Source organism: Helicoverpa zea, chromosome 19 (genome assembly GCF_022581195.2).
Source record: "Helicoverpa zea isolate HzStark_Cry1AcR chromosome 19, ilHelZeax1.1, whole genome shotgun sequence".
Lineage (NCBI taxonomy): Eukaryota > Metazoa > Arthropoda > Insecta > Lepidoptera > Noctuidae > Helicoverpa > Helicoverpa zea.
Window position 1 is genome coordinate 5,822,104 of NC_061470.1, and position 19,127 is coordinate 5,841,230.

The following is a 19,127-nucleotide window of genomic DNA, read 5'->3' on the forward strand; positions in this document are numbered from 1 at the left end:
TTGACGTCACTATGACGTTTCTATTGTGACTGCCGTAACGACCCCCAATTGACGCAGAGGGGGAGCGAAGACGTCAGAGGCTACCGACCTTAACCTGTTTTTGTGGAATCGCGAGAGTAGTGACGCGGGAACTAAATATAGTTTGGGGTACATTTATAGCTGAGTGTTGGTGTTATGAACGATTTTTTGGTAATGGATTGGTGTGAGAACCTTGTCAAAATAGCAGCCAGTGATTTTAAGGGCATTGAATCACTCTAACAAGAGCCTGTTCTGAAATATGTACTATTAAAATGTTCGTCATCGAGGTATGATTGCGTTAGAACATTTTAGAGTTTTTTTGCACTTTTTAAGTTTTCTAAGCCTTACATAGTTGCACCGTTTAACTATAACGAACATAAAGATAGCCAAACCATGACCAGCCGCATGTGGATGCCCGTTGGTCAAATTGGTCATTTGACAACTGAAAATGTTTCGGTTATCGTTATAGGTAGGTAAATTGTGCAACTCACCGTAAGAAATTCAGATCTGCATTTTCAGTCATAAAGTAGGTCGACATCATAACCTTTTACACCGCAATGTCCTGGCAAATTCCGAAGCGTTCCTCTATGTACGACAAAACTATTCTTATGTATGATATAACAGCAACATATCTGCGGTACACCTCGTCACGTTCACGTTTAATTAGCTTGCGCTCGCGCAGTGAAAGCGAGCGGAAACGCACTCAAGATGGTGCCCGAATAACAATGGCGTATTAATATCTTGCGAGGATGATTATGAAAGATTAATTTGTCGAAATTTAATGGTCGTTACAAAATCGTTTATCTTTTGTCTTTTTAGGTGGTGACAGTTCGTTTGTTTTGATGGTGCGAAGGAAGGTGGTGGGATGAGATGAAAATTGAGGAAATGTGATATGACATTTTTTTTATTGCTTTTGTTTTAATGTGTCAAGTTTATCATCATAGAATACGTATAATCATGGCTTTACATACTACAGAAATATTCCTGTCTTTAGGATGTATACAGAAGAGACTTATTCCCTACATATAGGCTAGACTGGAACTAGAATGTACCACAGCTGGATTTAAACAAAAGTCTGTTAAACGTTTGAGAAATCAAGTAATGTTTCTGAAGTTTACGAATTTCACCAGTAATTAGACTTTTATTTACTGCAATAACAAAAGTTAGCATATATTGTAATGCGAATTTGATGTGTTCGTTACTGAAATGTGAGACATGCATGTGGGTTATCAAAAATGGCTCCTAGCCAGACGAAACTAGTAGTTATTTTAGTTTGACACAGTTTTGTGTGCAATGTTTTGAGTTCACTGAATATTTGAGTCTTGTATTATTTTAGTTAGGTACCTATTTCATTTCAGTTAAAAAGAAACTCGGAAGACAATGTTGGAAATACTTCTGCACTAATTTAATAAAGGTTTTTGTTTGTACACCAAAGGCTCCAAAACTACTGAATCGATTTGAAAAAGTCTTTCACTGTAACAAAGCTATAGTCTTCCCGTACCCGGACAAAATACTGTAGTCTGGGTCACTAGGGTATATTTTATCCGGGTACGGGAAGAAGTTCTTCCGGGAAGCGGCTGTCGCCGCGGGAAAAGTAGTTACTATACTTATTGAACTTGTGATAACAAACATGTTACTAATCGTCTCGAAGATTCTTTATTTAGTTCCATTCTAAAATACTTTGAATACCAATAAGTAAATACATTTTATTTAGATAACAACAAATAAGCACTTTAATGCGTTTAGATAAAGACGGTCTCCAATCGAAACGAAAACGTCTATGATTCATTATTTTAATGATGTTTAATTTTTTATATCACACAAAAGAGTGTGCAATGATAATAATTAGTCAGTAAGTCACAAGCAAAAACATATTACTTTACACATTTCATACGGTTTACAAGGAAATCAAGTCAATGGATCGCAAGTACATAATTTTCCGTTTCATGCCATGAAAACTCGGGCGACCTCGAGTAATAACATATTTTTAGTAATTATAACATTTGTAAATAACGCTACACTAATTAGTAGGTAAGTTTTGCCATAATTATGAGATGCACTACAATTACTTTGAGATAACAATCGAGAAACAGTGATAGTTCATTATTGTTTGTAGGGTGCGGCTATAAAGGCAGCGTGATTAGGAATGCTATTATATCAACGTTTTAGCGTAAATGTATACGCGATCAAACTGAGAATCTCCGTTTTTGGGAGGTCGGTTAACAAAAGCCAAAGACAATTTTGTTGTTCACTAGGTATCTTCCTATCACTAGGTATCTTTAGAAGTTATGTAGGAAAATTATCCCATGAAAAATGCTCCGTAATTGACAATTTTACATAATTAAATATTACATAAACAATCACAAACTTCATACAGAAAACCAGCAACAACACATTTCATCGCAACCACCCCACAATACACTTGACCACGAACATAGTAAACATTATTCCATTTAATGAGTTCCCGCGGTTTTCGTGGCTTCTCTTACGAAACAATATGGCGTCAATCTCAGTTGTCATCGGCGTACGTAACACTTGCGAACAGAAGTAGGTGACCACGTAAAATGTTATAATTGTTCGCGTAATTTAGGATTTAATTTACTGTAGTTAGCTGAACTTTAGAATACGAACTTGGAAGGAATCCTAAAGTATTCTGGACGCACGTAAAGAATAAACGTGGTGGATCTAGCCAATTTCCTACATCCATGTCAGATGGTGCTACCACGTCATCAGAAGGTCAAGTTATATGTGAATTGTTCGCTTCTTACTTCTCTTCCGTCTATAGTCCGATCAATGATGAAATTGGTAATCACAAGTACGACCAGTTACAAAATTTAGAAAATTATAGTCTTAACTTAAATAATATTGTTATTGATCCGGTCGGTCTACTCAATAAGTTAAAAAGTATTGACTCCAATAAAAGTGCAGGGCCAGACGGTATACCACCTATCTTTATCACAAAAACTTCATCTGCATTAGCTCATCCACTTTTACTCATTTATCGGAAGTCATTATCCACTGGTGTCTTTCCTTCAAAGTGGAAGACAGCCAAGATAGTCCCCATACATAAATCTGACGATAAAGGATCTGTTTCTAATTACAGACCGATTTCGATTTTATCATCATTTGCAAAAATATTTGAATCGTTGGTCTGTCCATATATACAAAATCATCTTAAGCTTTACCTAAGTGATGATCAGCATGGATTTGTCGCACGCCGATCGACGAGCACAAATTTAATACCTTACACCGAAATATTATCTAATGCAATTGATCTGGGTCTACAATCTGATGTAATTTACACAGACTTCAGCAAAGCCTTCGACAAAGTCTCCCATAATATTCTCATAGCTAAGCTGCGGTCTTACGGTATCTCCGGCTTGTTGCTCGATTGGTTGAGTTCATACCTGGTGAATAGATCCTTCTTTGTGGTAGTCAATGGCTATCAATCAGCCACACAAATTGTAACATCTGGCGTGCCCCAGGGCTCCCATTTAGGCCCTATTTTGTTTAACTATTTCATAAATGATATATCGTACTGCTTTCATCATGCAGATATCTTCATGTACGCTGACGATTTAAAAGCCGTTAAATTAATTGGAAGCAGGGATGATGTTGAACTCCTACAAAGCGATCTTAATAGACTCGTCCAATGGTGTCAACATAACCAGATGCATCTTAATCCCAAAAAATGCTACCACGTGACCTTTTCCAGAAAAAGTCAGAAAAACTTAATTATTGCTGAGTATTTCATTGGCCAAGAATTAATAAATGAAGTAGACACCATCCGGGATCTCGGTGTGACATTTGACAAAAAACTAACTTTCGTGCCGCATGTAGATAACATTGTAAAAAGCGCCTCCAGAATGCTTGGTTTTGTTCTACGAACTTGTAGATCCTTTAAGAACAACAAAACAAAAATTCTACTTTATAATTGCCTAGTCCGTACTATTTTGGAATATTGCAGTGTAGTGTGGCGACCCCACTACGCTGCGCATTCTTTGCGTCTAGAGCGGATTCAAAAGCGTTTTGCCTGGCACCTAGCTTTTTCAAACAGACTCGCTAAAAAATTGCACTCCTATAATAGCAGACTAAAGCACTTTGGGATGAAATCCCTAGCAAATAGAAGACAGATTAATGACGCCATTTTTGCTTGTAAAATCTTTACCCACAAGGTCGAATCATCCAAGCTGCTTGCCCTTTTTAAACTCCGGGTCCCCCACAGAGTACCACGTATTCCAATCACACCACTCTGCCCACCTTTCAGGAGGACAGCCTCAGGTGCTAACTCTCCATGCTCAAGGCTTTGTAAAGAGATAAACAGCTATAGTGACAAGTTGGACCTACACTCGGATACATTCAGCAAATAGAAATCTATCCTATCTAGTATCATTCAACTCGAAAGTAATTATTAAGATTTTAGTCATAAGATAACTGTATGATAATTGAGCTATAGAGCTCAATTGCCTGCTGCTTAAGGCTCAAAACTGCTCATCCTCTAATTAACTGCTTCTTAGTTGCAACCTTTGTACCATTTCTATTTTTTAGTGTTGTCAAATAGCTTTTACTGTTAGTTAGCCCATGATATAGATATATTTTTTGTACTTTTTAATCACATATGCTGAGTTTACCTATAAGTAATTGTTATGCTGTTACCTTAATATTAAACTGTTGTGTTATATATAATTGTTATAAGTATAAACAATTGTTGGTGAACCTAATTAATAAATAAATAAAAAAAAAACTGCTTTGTTGGTTGGAACTAGTTACCTACTGATCCTAATTTTGTTACTCGTCTATTGATTGTAATACTGCCAGGCAAGGAGATCCAAGTTTGCTTCGTCTTGTTATTGTCGCGGATCTGTTTATTGTCTAAAATGTTAAATTAATACAGCTAAGTACATATGGGAACCATAGATATTTGAACCAAGAACCGTGACGACACTTAGGTAGGCATGTGGTGCCAGTGTCTTGAAACTCAGAGATTTTCAGTATCGCTGACATTTTTCATTTAGATTCTTCAGTAGGATCAAATTTTAATTTGTATAGGTTTACCTTCCCCGCCTGCGGCCCCGGAAGAGATGGCGTGACGAACTAGACGCCTACTGTCGAGACTGGTGGACTCGGTCGAAGGATCGGGAAGTGTGGAAGCGAGATGGGGAGGCCTTTGCCCAGCAGTGGGACATTATAGGCTAGTAATAATAATAATAATAGGTTTACCTTTACGCAACGGTATAATACCTTTAACTTGAACTACTCACACCTATGTAAAGTACTGGTATAGATATATCTCTACCTGATCCTCAGAGCAAAATAATCGTTATGTCATGCTACCTGTGTTTTTTGCAGAACTCATTTTAGAAAGGACTTGCACAAAAAACTTAAAGGAGAACAGCTGTTCACAATCGATCGTTGTTGGCATTGAAGAAAATATCGCATTAAAAAAAATGCAACTTTTTTCCAACGAAGGTTATATTTCAACATTGACAAGCGTTTTAATGTTAATACGAAGAATTTATTTCGATATTAACATGAATAATGTTATGGACTTTGACGAAATGTTATTTTTGCATTTTAAAATATGACTGAAGTTTTGTCATTCAATTAATAATTCCAATTTTTTTTTGAGAAGTCTAAAGCAGGATAAATCCCAAAATATAGAGCAAATCAAGAATTGTTTAGTCTACCTTTGAAATAGTGTAAAAATAATTTGAACAGCTAACCTTACCACACAGCTCAATAAATAAATTAGGAAAACAACAGAAAACTTAGAAGACAAACCAATCAATTTGAGCAACATCACAAAAACAGCAAAAAAGTAAAAAAAAAGAAGTGTAATTTCTAAAGAATGAAGTTACAATTATAGCAGAGGTCCAGTAACAATTCGTTCGAAAGTGAAAGGAAGCGAAGGGCCGGTACAATACTGACCTACCACGATCGCGTCCATCGTGCACTCACGGAGTTTGAAGCTACTAAATGGTATATTGCAATTAACCTATTTAGCTATTCTAGTGTGTAGGAAAATTGGGAGGCAATGGGAATTGTAAGGGCTGATGATGATTGACCAGTCAATGTGAGGTCTGATGACGGCTATTATTTACTCAATGTTCCAAACAATAAGCCTTTCCGAGCGGTGGAAATTAAATAAAGAATATAATTAGTTCGTAAAGTAAAGCATAGTTAACAGAAATTAGCAGCATCTGGTAAATTAAACGCAACTTGATTAAACTCAAGAATTACGACAAAATTAATAAAGTGAGATATAATAGCTGAAAACGGAATTGAAAACTTTTTCCAGATAAATTAACGATGGAAGATAATCCAATATTAAGTCATTTAACAGAAAGTATCCAGTCGAAACACTGAAAAAGCAAGACATACTGACAATGCAAGATTAGAAGCCTTAGAAAATAAACTTAACGATTTAAAAAGGTTTTACTTAACTACTTTAACCCTATTAGAAGAGGTTTATTAGGATTCTGTTTGCTTGACGAATTGGAAATTGGGAATCGCTCCAGATCAATCAAATCTCAAATTGTGTGACTGACAGTTATCTAGGATAAGAGGTACACTCTATCAATGTTATTGGAAAATACTTCATATTTGCTACGACGATAATTGGAGATTCTTATACTGTAAATAAAAATATGGATGAAGTTGGAGCTCTGCAGCCCATGTTGATTAAAATATACGTTTTTGTATCATCAAGCTTGGTCGCTAAAAAGGGCAGGTTATTTTTATTAGGGGTTCAAAGTATACTTTGATATAAAAATAAGATTGAACGCAGAATCAAGTTTTTGGGAACATGAAATCTAGGAGCCAATTAAAGCATGTTGATCTTGAAAATGGACGTAAGTATTTTAATACCATTTGTAACATAAAGTTTATCTGCAGTTTCTTACCTTACTTACTAATATCATAAATGCGGATGTCCAGCTTTCTTGCTAGAACTTCTGAATCGACTAAAATACAATTTGTTAAGTTTAGTTAGTCAAGACCCCGAGAGTAGTTCCCTCGTATTGCGGGCGAATCCGCAGGGAATAGTAAGTTGTATAAAATTCCTTTTGTCAAAGTTACCACAGGTCAGTGGCTTTTTCCCTGGTTTTCTGGAAGTAAACAAAGGATAACAGGTCGTTCAGGTGCTCGTGAACAATAGGCCCGCAACCTGTTACCCTGTGTTATGCCATTGTCGTTAACTTTAGCGCAAAAACTAAGCGTTTCTAAAGGTGTTTCGTTTCTTATAAACTTGTTTCCTGGTCAATCCCCTCTGGGGTGAACAATGCTGGTTTTTCTATGACTAGTTCAGTAAGTTTCTTTATTGAATTTGTTCCAACTTATCGAACTCTTATGCAATAAGTTCAATTTTAAGGAAGGACGTACAGTTTAAATTAAAGCGAAAGATTAAGAGATTTTTCAATAATTTATAAGTTCGTACCGCATCTGCACCACCTGCTTCAAGCGTAGCTTTAATTCGTCTGCCCGATATTTACGCCACCTAACCTTCTCTTTTCGCTCTTATGAATCGAATTGAACCGATAAGTGTAAATTGTTTATAATTAGCTCTCACATAATATGTAACGACGTCTTCAGTTTTACGTAATACTTAGGAAATGGCTCCGAGGCTCTCGTCAGCGTCACGTGGAATGTGAGCAAGAAATGGATCGTAAGTGCAGCTGGGGCAAAGAATAATGCAGAGACGATAATCCTAACTAATATTAGAAGTACCAATGCAATTTTATTTGTCTGTGTGATTTTTTGCAGAAGGAAGGTTATGATGAATGACAAACCTGATCTTCAAAGTAGTCCTTTGCCCTAGAGTCCTTTTTTGCACGATACAAATAGGAAGCGTAAAATAAGTTGTAGAAGCAGTAACTCCTTGTAAGGAAATTCGAAGTTTCTACTCCTTAAGTATGCGTAAGATCTCCTAAGACCCCAATTTGAACCACATTGTAATTAGAAGATGGCCTAAAACCATCTGTTCCATCAACGGTCTGTTGCGTAATTAGACAAACCATTTCGTCGGTGTTAATTACTACGCCAGTTTCATGTGGCCAAGCTATAAAAGTTAATTACTCTTTAATATCTTCTCTCATTAAATCAAACCCTTGAGGATAATTTCGATCTCTCTAGTGCTCGTTCGACCATTCATAAACCTTTTGGCCTTGGCCAGACACACAATGACATAACTGTAGCTTAAAACAGTGAGTCAACGTCTGCTCTAATCTAGATATTAGGAGTGTTTACCTAAAACCATAATAAGGTCGTAGCCGATTAGCTTTCTACGAATGTTTACTCTATGAGCGCCGAAGAGCGCAGCCGTCGCGGTCCGCTCAGTTGCGACTCGGCTATGGCGCAGTACGCATGTAGCTCCCACTGCGCGACTCCCATTGAATTGTTTACGTGAATACGCAGTTTCCTATTTCATTGTTACTACGGACTACTGTTGACGCGAGTGGTAAATGATCAGTTTGTAGTGTGCTTGTGTTGTGTGAAAAATGGCTAACTTGACGCTGCGGTACCTGGATGAGTTGTCCTATGTCTTGAATAGCCGTAGGCATTTGGCGAATCAGGCGAAAGCATCTTCTGTCGGGGATTTGCTCAACGCCGAGGAGGAACGGTTCACACCGGTATGTTATGACACTATCGCACTAAGATTTCAATTACAAGTAACTGAGAATTTTTATCTGAGAGATCCAAACAGCAAAACTGACAATGCTGACGTTTGAGATTCGTTTCACCAAAAATAAGAACTGTTTTTTTTATGACACCAATTTCGTTTGCAGTTGAACGTTGTTAAGGTGAGATTTGAATGTCAGCGATTGGAGAAAAAGATTTTAATCATTTGGTTGCGACTTGTCGCATAGATTGAAGGTCAGATTAATAATGCAGTGATTAGTTTGCACCGCATAATCGATAATTAGATACAGGTAAAACTGTGGCTGTGAGGAAAGTAATCAAATGATTACTGCATTTACTGCAAATAAACATATTAATAATCCTTTTTGGAATATAAATAAAACATAATAATATTGCATTTAACATAAATAAGATAAATCATCGTCATTTTGCAGCACCTTGCAAATGATAATCAAAATGTCAATAGCTTTAAGAATAATATTGATCGGTCACCGAAAGCTAGATTTAACACTGGTTCTGTTAGATTTACAAAAAAAACTTGATTCGTGAAAGGAAAACGAGAAGCTAAAAGCGAAATGAGGTCGCAACGCATCGGCATTCAACCTTTTAGATGCAATCCAATAAATAAATTAATACGGTTTTGTGACTAATGAAATGCTACATCATTATTATTATTTAGAGGATTTGATTAAAGCCATGACATTAAGATCGAAACAAAATTGGCGGAGATCGTCAAATGTCAAATAGCTGCATTAAGAAGTAATTAGATAATATAACAGTTATCAGTGAAAGTAATGATTGAAGACAAACGTGTAAAATCTTGTGCAGTCATAATGGTGTTTATCAAAAGCATGCCAATCACCGTTGTGGTTAATAATCCCACGCCGATTATTGTAAACACATCTTATGCTCATGAGATAGACTAAGTATGAAAATATTTAAAGTAAACACGCAACGTGCGACTGTGGATTTAAAATCGGAATTTCGGAACTCCCCCTTTATAGACCAGAGAGTTTGTGGTTTGATAGAAACCTACTTGGTTGCAAAAAGAGTATTATTGCATAGAAAGGTTACATTGGCGTCAGATATCGGATACAATGAGAACCGGTCGCGCTGTGGTTCAGTGCTTCGGTGACCATTCATGAGAATCGTCTATGACCGTTGTGTTTATTCATAATTTTTATACCGAACCGCGTAGGTACGAGTAACACCAGTAACACAGATAACATTGAATAATACAGGATTATTATTAACTTCCGATGCAATGTTAATGATATGAAATCGTAGACTTCCTCGCTTTTTGCTGCTGAACGGTATTAATTTAGCTTGGAGTTATTTAAATAAATTGAATGCTTTTACAGCGTAGTTTTATATCTTTAATTGTATCTTTAAAACATCAATAAAATGCTGAAGGTAGCTATTTATTCCTAGAGGAAGTTTAGTTTGAAGTTCAAAATACTTTAAAGCTACTGTGTTTTTTTTGATACTATACTAGACTTTGATCGATTCTGAAGTTCTTTTTTCTTATTCTACGTATTTTATGCAGGTGTTATGTTTTTCCTGAATTCCGTTGAAGTCAATAGGCACCTACGACAATGAGTGTTACAAAATTGTATTTCTTCAAAAATACTGTCGAAAATCAAGTGATTTCAATGTGTCGATTTGGCAACGGTTAATCATACTGTGTGAAAATATAACAATACTGCCATACGAAACATGACTTAATCAAATTTAGACTTAAATGTGTAATTTTACAGTGCATTTTGCTAAGACGGGATTTTTAAGTGAATCTTGTCGTGTCTAGAGAGAATGGATTGATGACTGCTATTGCGAGTCGGAACGTTTTCGCTTATTTTTTAATGTTGAACAGTTTACAAGATTGAAATATGACTTTATAGTGAGTGAGTCCAAGTTGCTGAAGTTATTAATGTTATTTTTGTCTAGTATTTACTAGTTCTGCGCCGTTTCACACGCGTCCTGAACTACAATCCGTACCTGGATAAAATACCTATAGCGTATGATAGGGGAAGGTATGACCAAGAAGGGAGGTAAGACGGTGACCATACAAAAATAAATGAAGTAGGTATATATACAAAAGTAACGTGGCTTTCTACTGGTAAAAAATTCACCCATCATTCACCCAGATTCAGAGATTACCTTACAAACTTAACTGATCTGAACACCATTGAAGATTCTTCTGAGCCCACATATCACTTTTCCAGAAATGTTTCAGACGATATTTTCCAACCAGCAACTCCTGATGTGAACAATTTACCCACAGAATAAATTGATGTAGCAACATTTGCGGAACAACTGGTGCGGTCAGACCATTTGTGTTCAGTTCTCAAACAAACAGTGGAATTTCAATGATGTTGTAATTCTAACCACATGGATTGAGGAACTACTTAATTTTAATGAAGAATAACTTGGTGTTATTAATTTAAAACCAGTTTACCTATTTATAGGTAAATAATTATGTCGACTATAAAACCTTTCTCAATAATTAAGCCTTTTGCGTTGATTACCTAGTTAATTATTAGATCAATCAGATCAAAGCAGTGATTGTTATTGTAAGTCTCTTCCTAAAAATTTGAGGTTTATTTATTTTATTCAGACTATTTGAAGAGTTCAATATGAAACATCAACAATAACTAAATTCTATGTTCCAAAAAGTGTTTTCCTGACAGATAAACCTCCACAGTACCTCTTTCTTTGATATTACAGGTGAAATTAACTCAACCTGCATGGTCTCGTGGGTATAAATCCTTTTTGGCGTGGCCTGTCACAACACTAATGTCCTCACGTGGCTTGCCTTATAACGTTTGGCAGCTTGGGCGCTGCTCAGAATTATGATTAGACCATCTATTAGGATTTCCTAGCTTTCCCGGATCTACATACATAATGAAGACATTATTTTTCTCTTTTGATAGCGATAGTTTTGTCGCAAAATAATAAGTATATGCTGATGGTCGATTACCGGAAGATACCACGAAATGCAACTCTCTGATTCTAAATTAAATTACCTATTTGTTATTTTATCTTCTGTCCAAATCCATGAAGAATAATTTTATACAACAAAATATGAAAAGAAAATTCAGTTCAGGTTACTTTGTGTCAGTTTATCAGTTCACTCATTACGACAGTCGGAACAGTACTATTCAGCGTTCGAAACTACCCAATTCAAAGAGAATTTAAACCAACGTCTGTATGTCATGTATGTATGTATACCTATTATTATAATTACACAAAAAATATGTGCTATTTACAACGTTATCATCATACAATAGAAAAACATTAGCAATTACGGAAAATAGCGATGCAATCAGTGCACGCAAATACTAGTTCAATTTAATGGCTTATTTATATTATATATAAATATTATAATTTTAAGTGGAAACCTACTTAACTTTGTACCGTTTCGCTTTGTACTTTGTGGTTACAGTAGGTATATTTATATTTTTTCATGTAGGTAAGTTTGTATGTATATCTGTGCTACTTTGTTTCATAATATTTGATGTTATTTCTATATAATTTCCTCATATTATGAATGCCTTTCGCAATTTGGTTAAACTTGGCTACTGGTCTATGTAGAAGCCAATGAACTTTAATGTTTTATGCGTTAGGAAATATTTAATTTCTAAATTAATTAAGAGAATATTGAGCATATAGAATTTATGATAGGCTACTTTAATTGGATGTCCGGCTGTAGGCCTAACTTCCTGACTTGGCACATTATAGGTACCTACGTACCTACTTGTGGTTTTTGACCTTAACGTACCCTGTGACGTCACAAGTCATGTTTAAAAGTGCTTTTGTTGAGAATGGGATTGGATTTGAAAATGGTGAAGTTGATATTTTATTTCACTGAAACCGAATTAAAATGAACCTTATATAGTATGCTGAGAATAGCTTTTAAACTATTCCAATCGAATCTCCTAATTTGACTTCTGCATCATCCTGCTCTTATCTCGATTTTATTTATTTTAATTAAATTATGATTGATCGAATGACTGCTTGATTTTCACACAATGGCCTATAATAAATAGGTTTGCAAAAGTATGTAGGTGGTAATTTATAAACGGTATTTGATTAATTAATGTGGTATGCTTCGGAAATAGATTCTTCGTTGGAACGTTAATTAATCAAACATGTTTCCGAATATTGTGAAATACTCGATTAGTGGGTTAAGTTAGTTATAAATTGACACCCAGTTCTTAACAAATTGAAAGATGATAAGCCACGTAAGAATGCGTAAATATGGTTTTCTTTATCTCAAATTAATGTCGCCATCGCCTTAGTTGTGCGTGATATTGCTTTCAATATAAAACTAGGACTTCTGTACTGTTATATTATTTCGTTCTTTCTTACCATGAAATGAGGTTCAATAAAAAGGCAAGATAGAAGTTATTGCATTCGACGTTTGAATTTTTTTTAAATGTGATAAATGATAAATGAAAAATATAGTGGGAATCAAGAAGTGATTCCCGCTATATTTTTCGGTAACCATAGACAAAATAAACCGATTCTTCTGTATTAGTATAATATTTGCCTGCTCTTAACTAAAATTACATAAATTACTAACTTACCTCTCCTCATTTCACGAGTAAATTAAAAGCAAATTCAATTACACACTTAAAACTGAACAACAACAAAATTTTAATACATAAAACACAGCTTACCATAAACAAGCGAACTGTCAAACTTTATACAACAGCATCCGCGTAGAGATTTACGCAGCAACACTTTCTGCTGTTGAAAATTGGACCTTATTGCTGTAGCTATAAGGTTGGTGAATTGGTTTGTTTGTCAGATGATAGCAGGAAGCTGAGGGGAACTACAGGATGGCTGCAATTGAATGAGTGCCCTTGCTAGCAGATCATCCTGTCATTTGAATGCGTCTCGCCATTGTGTGCTGGCCGTGACTGACGTAGGAGATGTCATATGGCATATGTAGAAGAATTTATTAGAAACTACATATACTTATGTCTTTCTTTTGCAACACCATGATAAGAAACAAGGTACAGCTATACATCTTTTGTGGTAACATTAATCACGAGCAGTAGTAGTAGTCGCTTATAATAGTCCCTGCCACGCATGCTTAGGTAAGTACTACATACTTTTCCCCAATATAAAATACACAGGCATTAAACTAAAAAAAAAAATATTAAAACTATACTTTTTTGCGAGAGCAGCCCATATCTTTTTTCAGGCTATGCCTAGTCTATTGTGTATCCAATTTCATTCCAATCGGTTCAGTAGTTTGGGCTTGAAAACTGGTCAATTTTAAGTAAAGGATTCAGGATTGGTACGTCTATTACATAGTCCTATTTTTTAGTATAAATGAGAAAATATAAAATCTAAGATTAATTGCTAAATGTTGTAAACCATGTCGTACCTACATACATAAACACGAATATACTATATCCTTATTAGAGAAAATTTTACGGTAGACTGAACTCATGTACCTACTAAATTATTTAAGGACACAAGGTCAACGGCCTCTGCCCACATTATTTAGGGAAATTGTTAACAGCCTGAAACTTCAGCCAAACATTATTATGTCACGCATGAAAACTTCACTAATATGTGGGTAATATAAATCAGTCTGTTTCGCTTCCACGTAAATGCTGAAGCAAGTTAGGTAGGATTTTATGAGGAAATGGCATAAAACTGTAGGTCTTAAGACATGTCCATTAGATTAAAGTCACAAAAAAACCTTTTCCTAAATCTGACAAACGCTGAAAATTGCATCAAAATCGATTCAGTCGAGCGTGAGATAATCGCGCATCGCACACAAACATACATGCAGGTAAAAATGAGTACATCCTTTGTACGGTGTAATGCGGTGGGGGTTGCAGAATTTGTTGAATGATAAATGTTATTTCACTAAAATAAAGTTTATTGTACTGATCCACAATAACTTCTTAAATATTAAAATGTTAGTAAAAACTATGTTAAATGGAATGTTAGAAATGTTGCAATGAATGCACCCGAATATCGCGGTTACCCGATGCGCGCTGACCCTCTGTAATGCTGAGCAAGGTGTTCGGAGCAATGACACCGAACATCCTTTTTTGAAATCGGTTAAAAATATACCAGTTTTATCGATCACAATAAATACAGAAACCATACAATGCTTTCAATGAGCAGATTAAACCAATACCCACAGTTTTGTGGCTAAGCTACAGATTTCTACGGCTTTGTCATTATTTTTTTTACGTTACTAGAAAATGCTGAAAAAGAAAATAAAAGAGATAAATTCAGATACCTACCTCTATATATTTTCTCCATTCTGCGAGAAAATTTCTTCTAGTCACAATTTGCACCGATCAACTCAACTCAAGCCGCAATAAAAAATAAAAAAAACTTATATCTGAAAAACACATTAATTAGGCGCCAAACTGTGTATTAAACTAATCACATCCGTAATTATGGACTAGACATTTCCAAACTCAATTAAAATACATTTCTAGCCAATTTCAATCAATTTCATTTTTTAATTACGTACGGTAAATAAGGAAGTTGTGAACCACAGTCTTTTCGCATGCAAAAGCAGATTTTTGTATGACTTAATGGCATCTGCGCATGTTACCACCGTTATGTCCAGTTATGTAATAAATTCTGTTCATCTGTAGAAGAAATCTTAGTTCGTATGCTTCACGCAACATTGGGCTATTGGGCAGTAGACCTCGACTTTTTGCGGTAAAAACTATGAATATGTTATCTGTGGTTTACAGTTTTATGAAACTTGTAGGTAAGAGTTTTGCTCTGTTTTCAAACAGTCTTGAATGTCTTCCGTCTTCTTCTAGAATATAGAAGCTACAATAATGTTGGAAAGTGATAATTCAAAATCAAAATCAGAAAGCGTTTATTCAAAGTAGGCTGAAAATAAACACTGTTCGATTTACATGAAACAGTCCCCAATACGCCCACCCTTTACCATTTCCTATGTGTATTACTGGGAAGAAGTGGCGCAACAAACTCTTCAGCAAAACACAATTTTTGTACTATTTCGGCAACATAGGTGTTGCTGGCTTGTCACAAAATCTTGACGGTCTCTTCTCAACTAAGAAAGTAAATCTATATGTAGATACTGTAGATACTATGAGCAGCTATAACATTTATATGTTTTTGTAACATAAGAACCATATGTAGGTAATATTAACGTTATAGACGAATATTCACAAGCAGCGACATATTATATGTGTTTGTATCATTGATATCATATTTAGCCGACCTTGTCTCTTGAAACAGGAGTTATGCAATAGTATCGACGGTGTCTATTTTTTAGTCGACTGTTATAATTTAATTTATTAGTACAAGCCAGATTAGTAATCAAGTCTGTTAAAATTGAAATCCTTTTTACTTCATTGTGACACGATAACATTTAAAAAAGGAAGAAAATTATATAAGTGCAACAATTCCAAAATGGATTTCTGAAAGGAATCAATAATTTTATGTGCGTTTGGATTGAAATTCCAATTTATTTTATCATTATATTTTTTATCCATTGCTTGATTGATTTCTGGTTTTGTTTTACACCAATTAAAAAATGAGAGAGAGAATATTATCCGTAATTAATGGACGTGAAAGAATCCAATTCTCTTTACATTTCACTTGTGGACAGTGGCAGAATATCTGCATAAATACAATTATGAGCACTTTCAAAACGCTTGTTGCGATGGAAGTCTTGCGTTAGTCGTTTGTTTTCTTTATTATTGGTCGTGTGATACGTAGAAATGTTTTTTGCTGTCGTATTTGTTGATAGACTAAAACCATAGAAACGGAAACTATGTTTTACTGTCTAAAAAAATAAGTAATTATGTGGGTACATATTTTTGAAAGCTTGTTACTTATAAATAAAACCGACTTCAATAATAAGTACACCTAAAAACTTTCCTAAGTCTCCTAAATACTATGCTGCAGACCTGATTAAAATTCGGTTTAGCCAAACGTGAGATAATCCGTCACAAACATGCACACTATAGATAGACAGGTCAAACAGAGAACCCCATTTTTTAAAATTGCTTTAAAAGCCTGGAAAGTTAATTAGGCCTTGTTTATAGTGACAAAACCAGTGCTCATTCACATTTCCTGTTAAAACTCTCACTAATTTGTATGCATGTTTGTAGACCACATAATTAAATATCATTAACGCTATCAAAGTCCATTAGTTCAAACCACGAGTGTTGCGTTAGATAACTAATTTATCCGTCATTCAAATAAATCCTGCGCATAATGGAAGCTATGTTTGAATTAAAGTTCTGAATGCAATTCTATACCAAACAGGTCTTATATGTAATTTCTTTAACATGAACTTATGAAGAAATAGGTCCATTGATTTTTTGAAGAACTAGCTGTCAAAGTTTCACCCGCGTCCCGGGGAAATCTTTTTCCTTCCCAGCACAAAATATAGCCTATGTTACTCAGAGATAGTCGAGCTTTCCGACGGTGAAATAATTTTTAAAATTGGATCAGTAGTTTCGGAGCCTTTACCCTAAACGCTACAGAAATCATGACTGAAAAAAATAAATATTATTTTCAATCAATACCAAAACAACACGCCTACAACTGTACAAGCATCTATCGACGTTCTGACGTCAGAATTTCCAGTCGATTAGCTTACCTTACTTACGTTCCCTCCGACTTTGTAAACTAGCACTCAAGTGTAATTCTCTTGTCTTCAATAGTATTAGCATTCTGTAGTGTCATAGTTCTATCATTGAACTTCGTAATTAGGTCAGCTCGTATTTGCAATGCAAAAGTTAAATGCATTGAGTTTATTTTGCAGCTCTTGCTTAGACACGCAAACTATTGTAAAATATTTACAATTTATTTTTTGATTTCTTTTTTTTTGAAGCTTTCTTATGAGGGTTTATTTACATAGATATTTACAATACATATTTACAATAAAAATCAAAAACTATCCTAGTAAAACAAACAACTGAAAAGCGTCAAAAAATTCGTCCCCATTTTTTGAATGCTTAGAATATTATTTGCAAAAATTAGAAAAAATAATGGTTTGTCATGTGCCCAGTTGTGTGTAAATTGCTGTCCAACGCCTATTCTGGGGCCAACGGTGAATCTTTCTTAATATTTAAATAATAAATTGACTTGATGTGAGAAACACAATCATTTGCTCAAAAGACCTTTCTTTCTTGAAGTTACAGTAATGATTTTTTCTTTAAAGCAATTGCTAATTATGGAGGTCAGTCATACCGGAGTAAATTGTGCTGTAAAATTATGATGAAGATGTCTCTTGCTAATATTATACCCTTGGTATTCCACTAACGATGCCTTATATTTCAGTTCTATTACAGTCAATACAATCCACAACTTTATTACTCTTTGTTTGCCCGATCAATTTTGCCATATGCTGTCCATCAGATTGATATACAACTGATTTAGCATTAGTGTGACCTTCATCTTCAATGCGGACTTTATATTCGTCAGCATCGTAATCTTATATTTGCTCCACATAATCTTGGGTTATGGTCATCATAAATTCAGATTTATTTACATAGAAACGCCGACTGTCATAAACGAATTAATGACTACTAAAATTCGTCTAGTAGCTTGATCTTCTAAAGCGACCTTACGAATGTGTAGTTGAGAAGTTTTATGATCATGTTTCTTAAAGTTTTTTATTTCTATTTGTTTTTATATGTTTCTCAATTACAAGTTTCAGTGTATACGTCCTTGCATGTAGATATTATTAGATGCAACGTCTTACGTTCTATCAGCGATGTTGGCTAATCTGAATTTATTCAGCAACTATTAATATAATAACTATTCAGTTTTATTTACATAGCAGTAGTTTGATTCTAATCAGTATATTTTTAACTAACAATTTTCATTTTAATTTACAATTTGGTAGATTATGTGCTTAAAGCTGGAAACACTGTTTTTATAAAAAAAATGTACTGCAATTCAAATCTGATTTTAAAGAGAACTTACAAAAACATCGTTTGTCTCATAATACACTCTTAATTTACCATATCCTCCACAAACAGCTGTAAATTGTTAAGTACTGTCATTTAAACCGACTAAAACGAAGACCTTTCTCCCGGCACGGCTAACTAATTACAAAATGATACGTCTGGTATCACAGTTAGCTGAGAACCTGACACAATGCAACTCGCCGCAAACGGTAAGATAATGCATGACTTGTTTGCTCAACAATCACAGAGAAGCAGCGAATGGAGTAACAATGAACGAACCAAGAGTTTGAGCCTTTCTGAAAGGTTACAATGACAGCCTGATAACATTTCGGTGGTATATTTAGGTATGTTTTAGCTATTTAAAGGAATGGAAAAGCGGAGCCTATGATTTAGAAATAATTACAGTATTGAAGACACAACAAGGTTATGATTTATCGACCAGACTATTTATAACTGTCAAAGTCATATTACCATGTCTTACGTGTCTAATTGGTTCACCGTGTCGATTATTTCTGTTTAACTTCCATACTC

The 19,127-nt window shown here is 34.9% G+C and overlaps 1 protein-coding gene across 3 annotated transcripts in view; it reads left to right on the plus strand.

Annotated features, from left to right (window-relative positions):
* LOC124639818 (rho GTPase-activating protein 15-like) overlaps window positions 1-19,127 on the plus strand; it is a 124,763-nt gene that overhangs the window by 21,641 nt on the left and 83,995 nt on the right. Inside the window, exon 1 of one of the 3 annotated variants that reach the window (XM_047177303.1) lies at window positions 8,367-8,645. The exons of the other annotated variants lie outside the window; for them this stretch is intronic. Within the exon in view, the coding sequence (XP_047033259.1) occupies window positions 8,514-8,645 (132 nt within the window). The 5' untranslated portion in view covers window positions 8,367-8,513. Of the gene's footprint in view, window positions 1-8,366; window positions 8,646-19,127 lie in introns of those variants that run through there. 3 annotated transcript variants of the gene reach the window in all.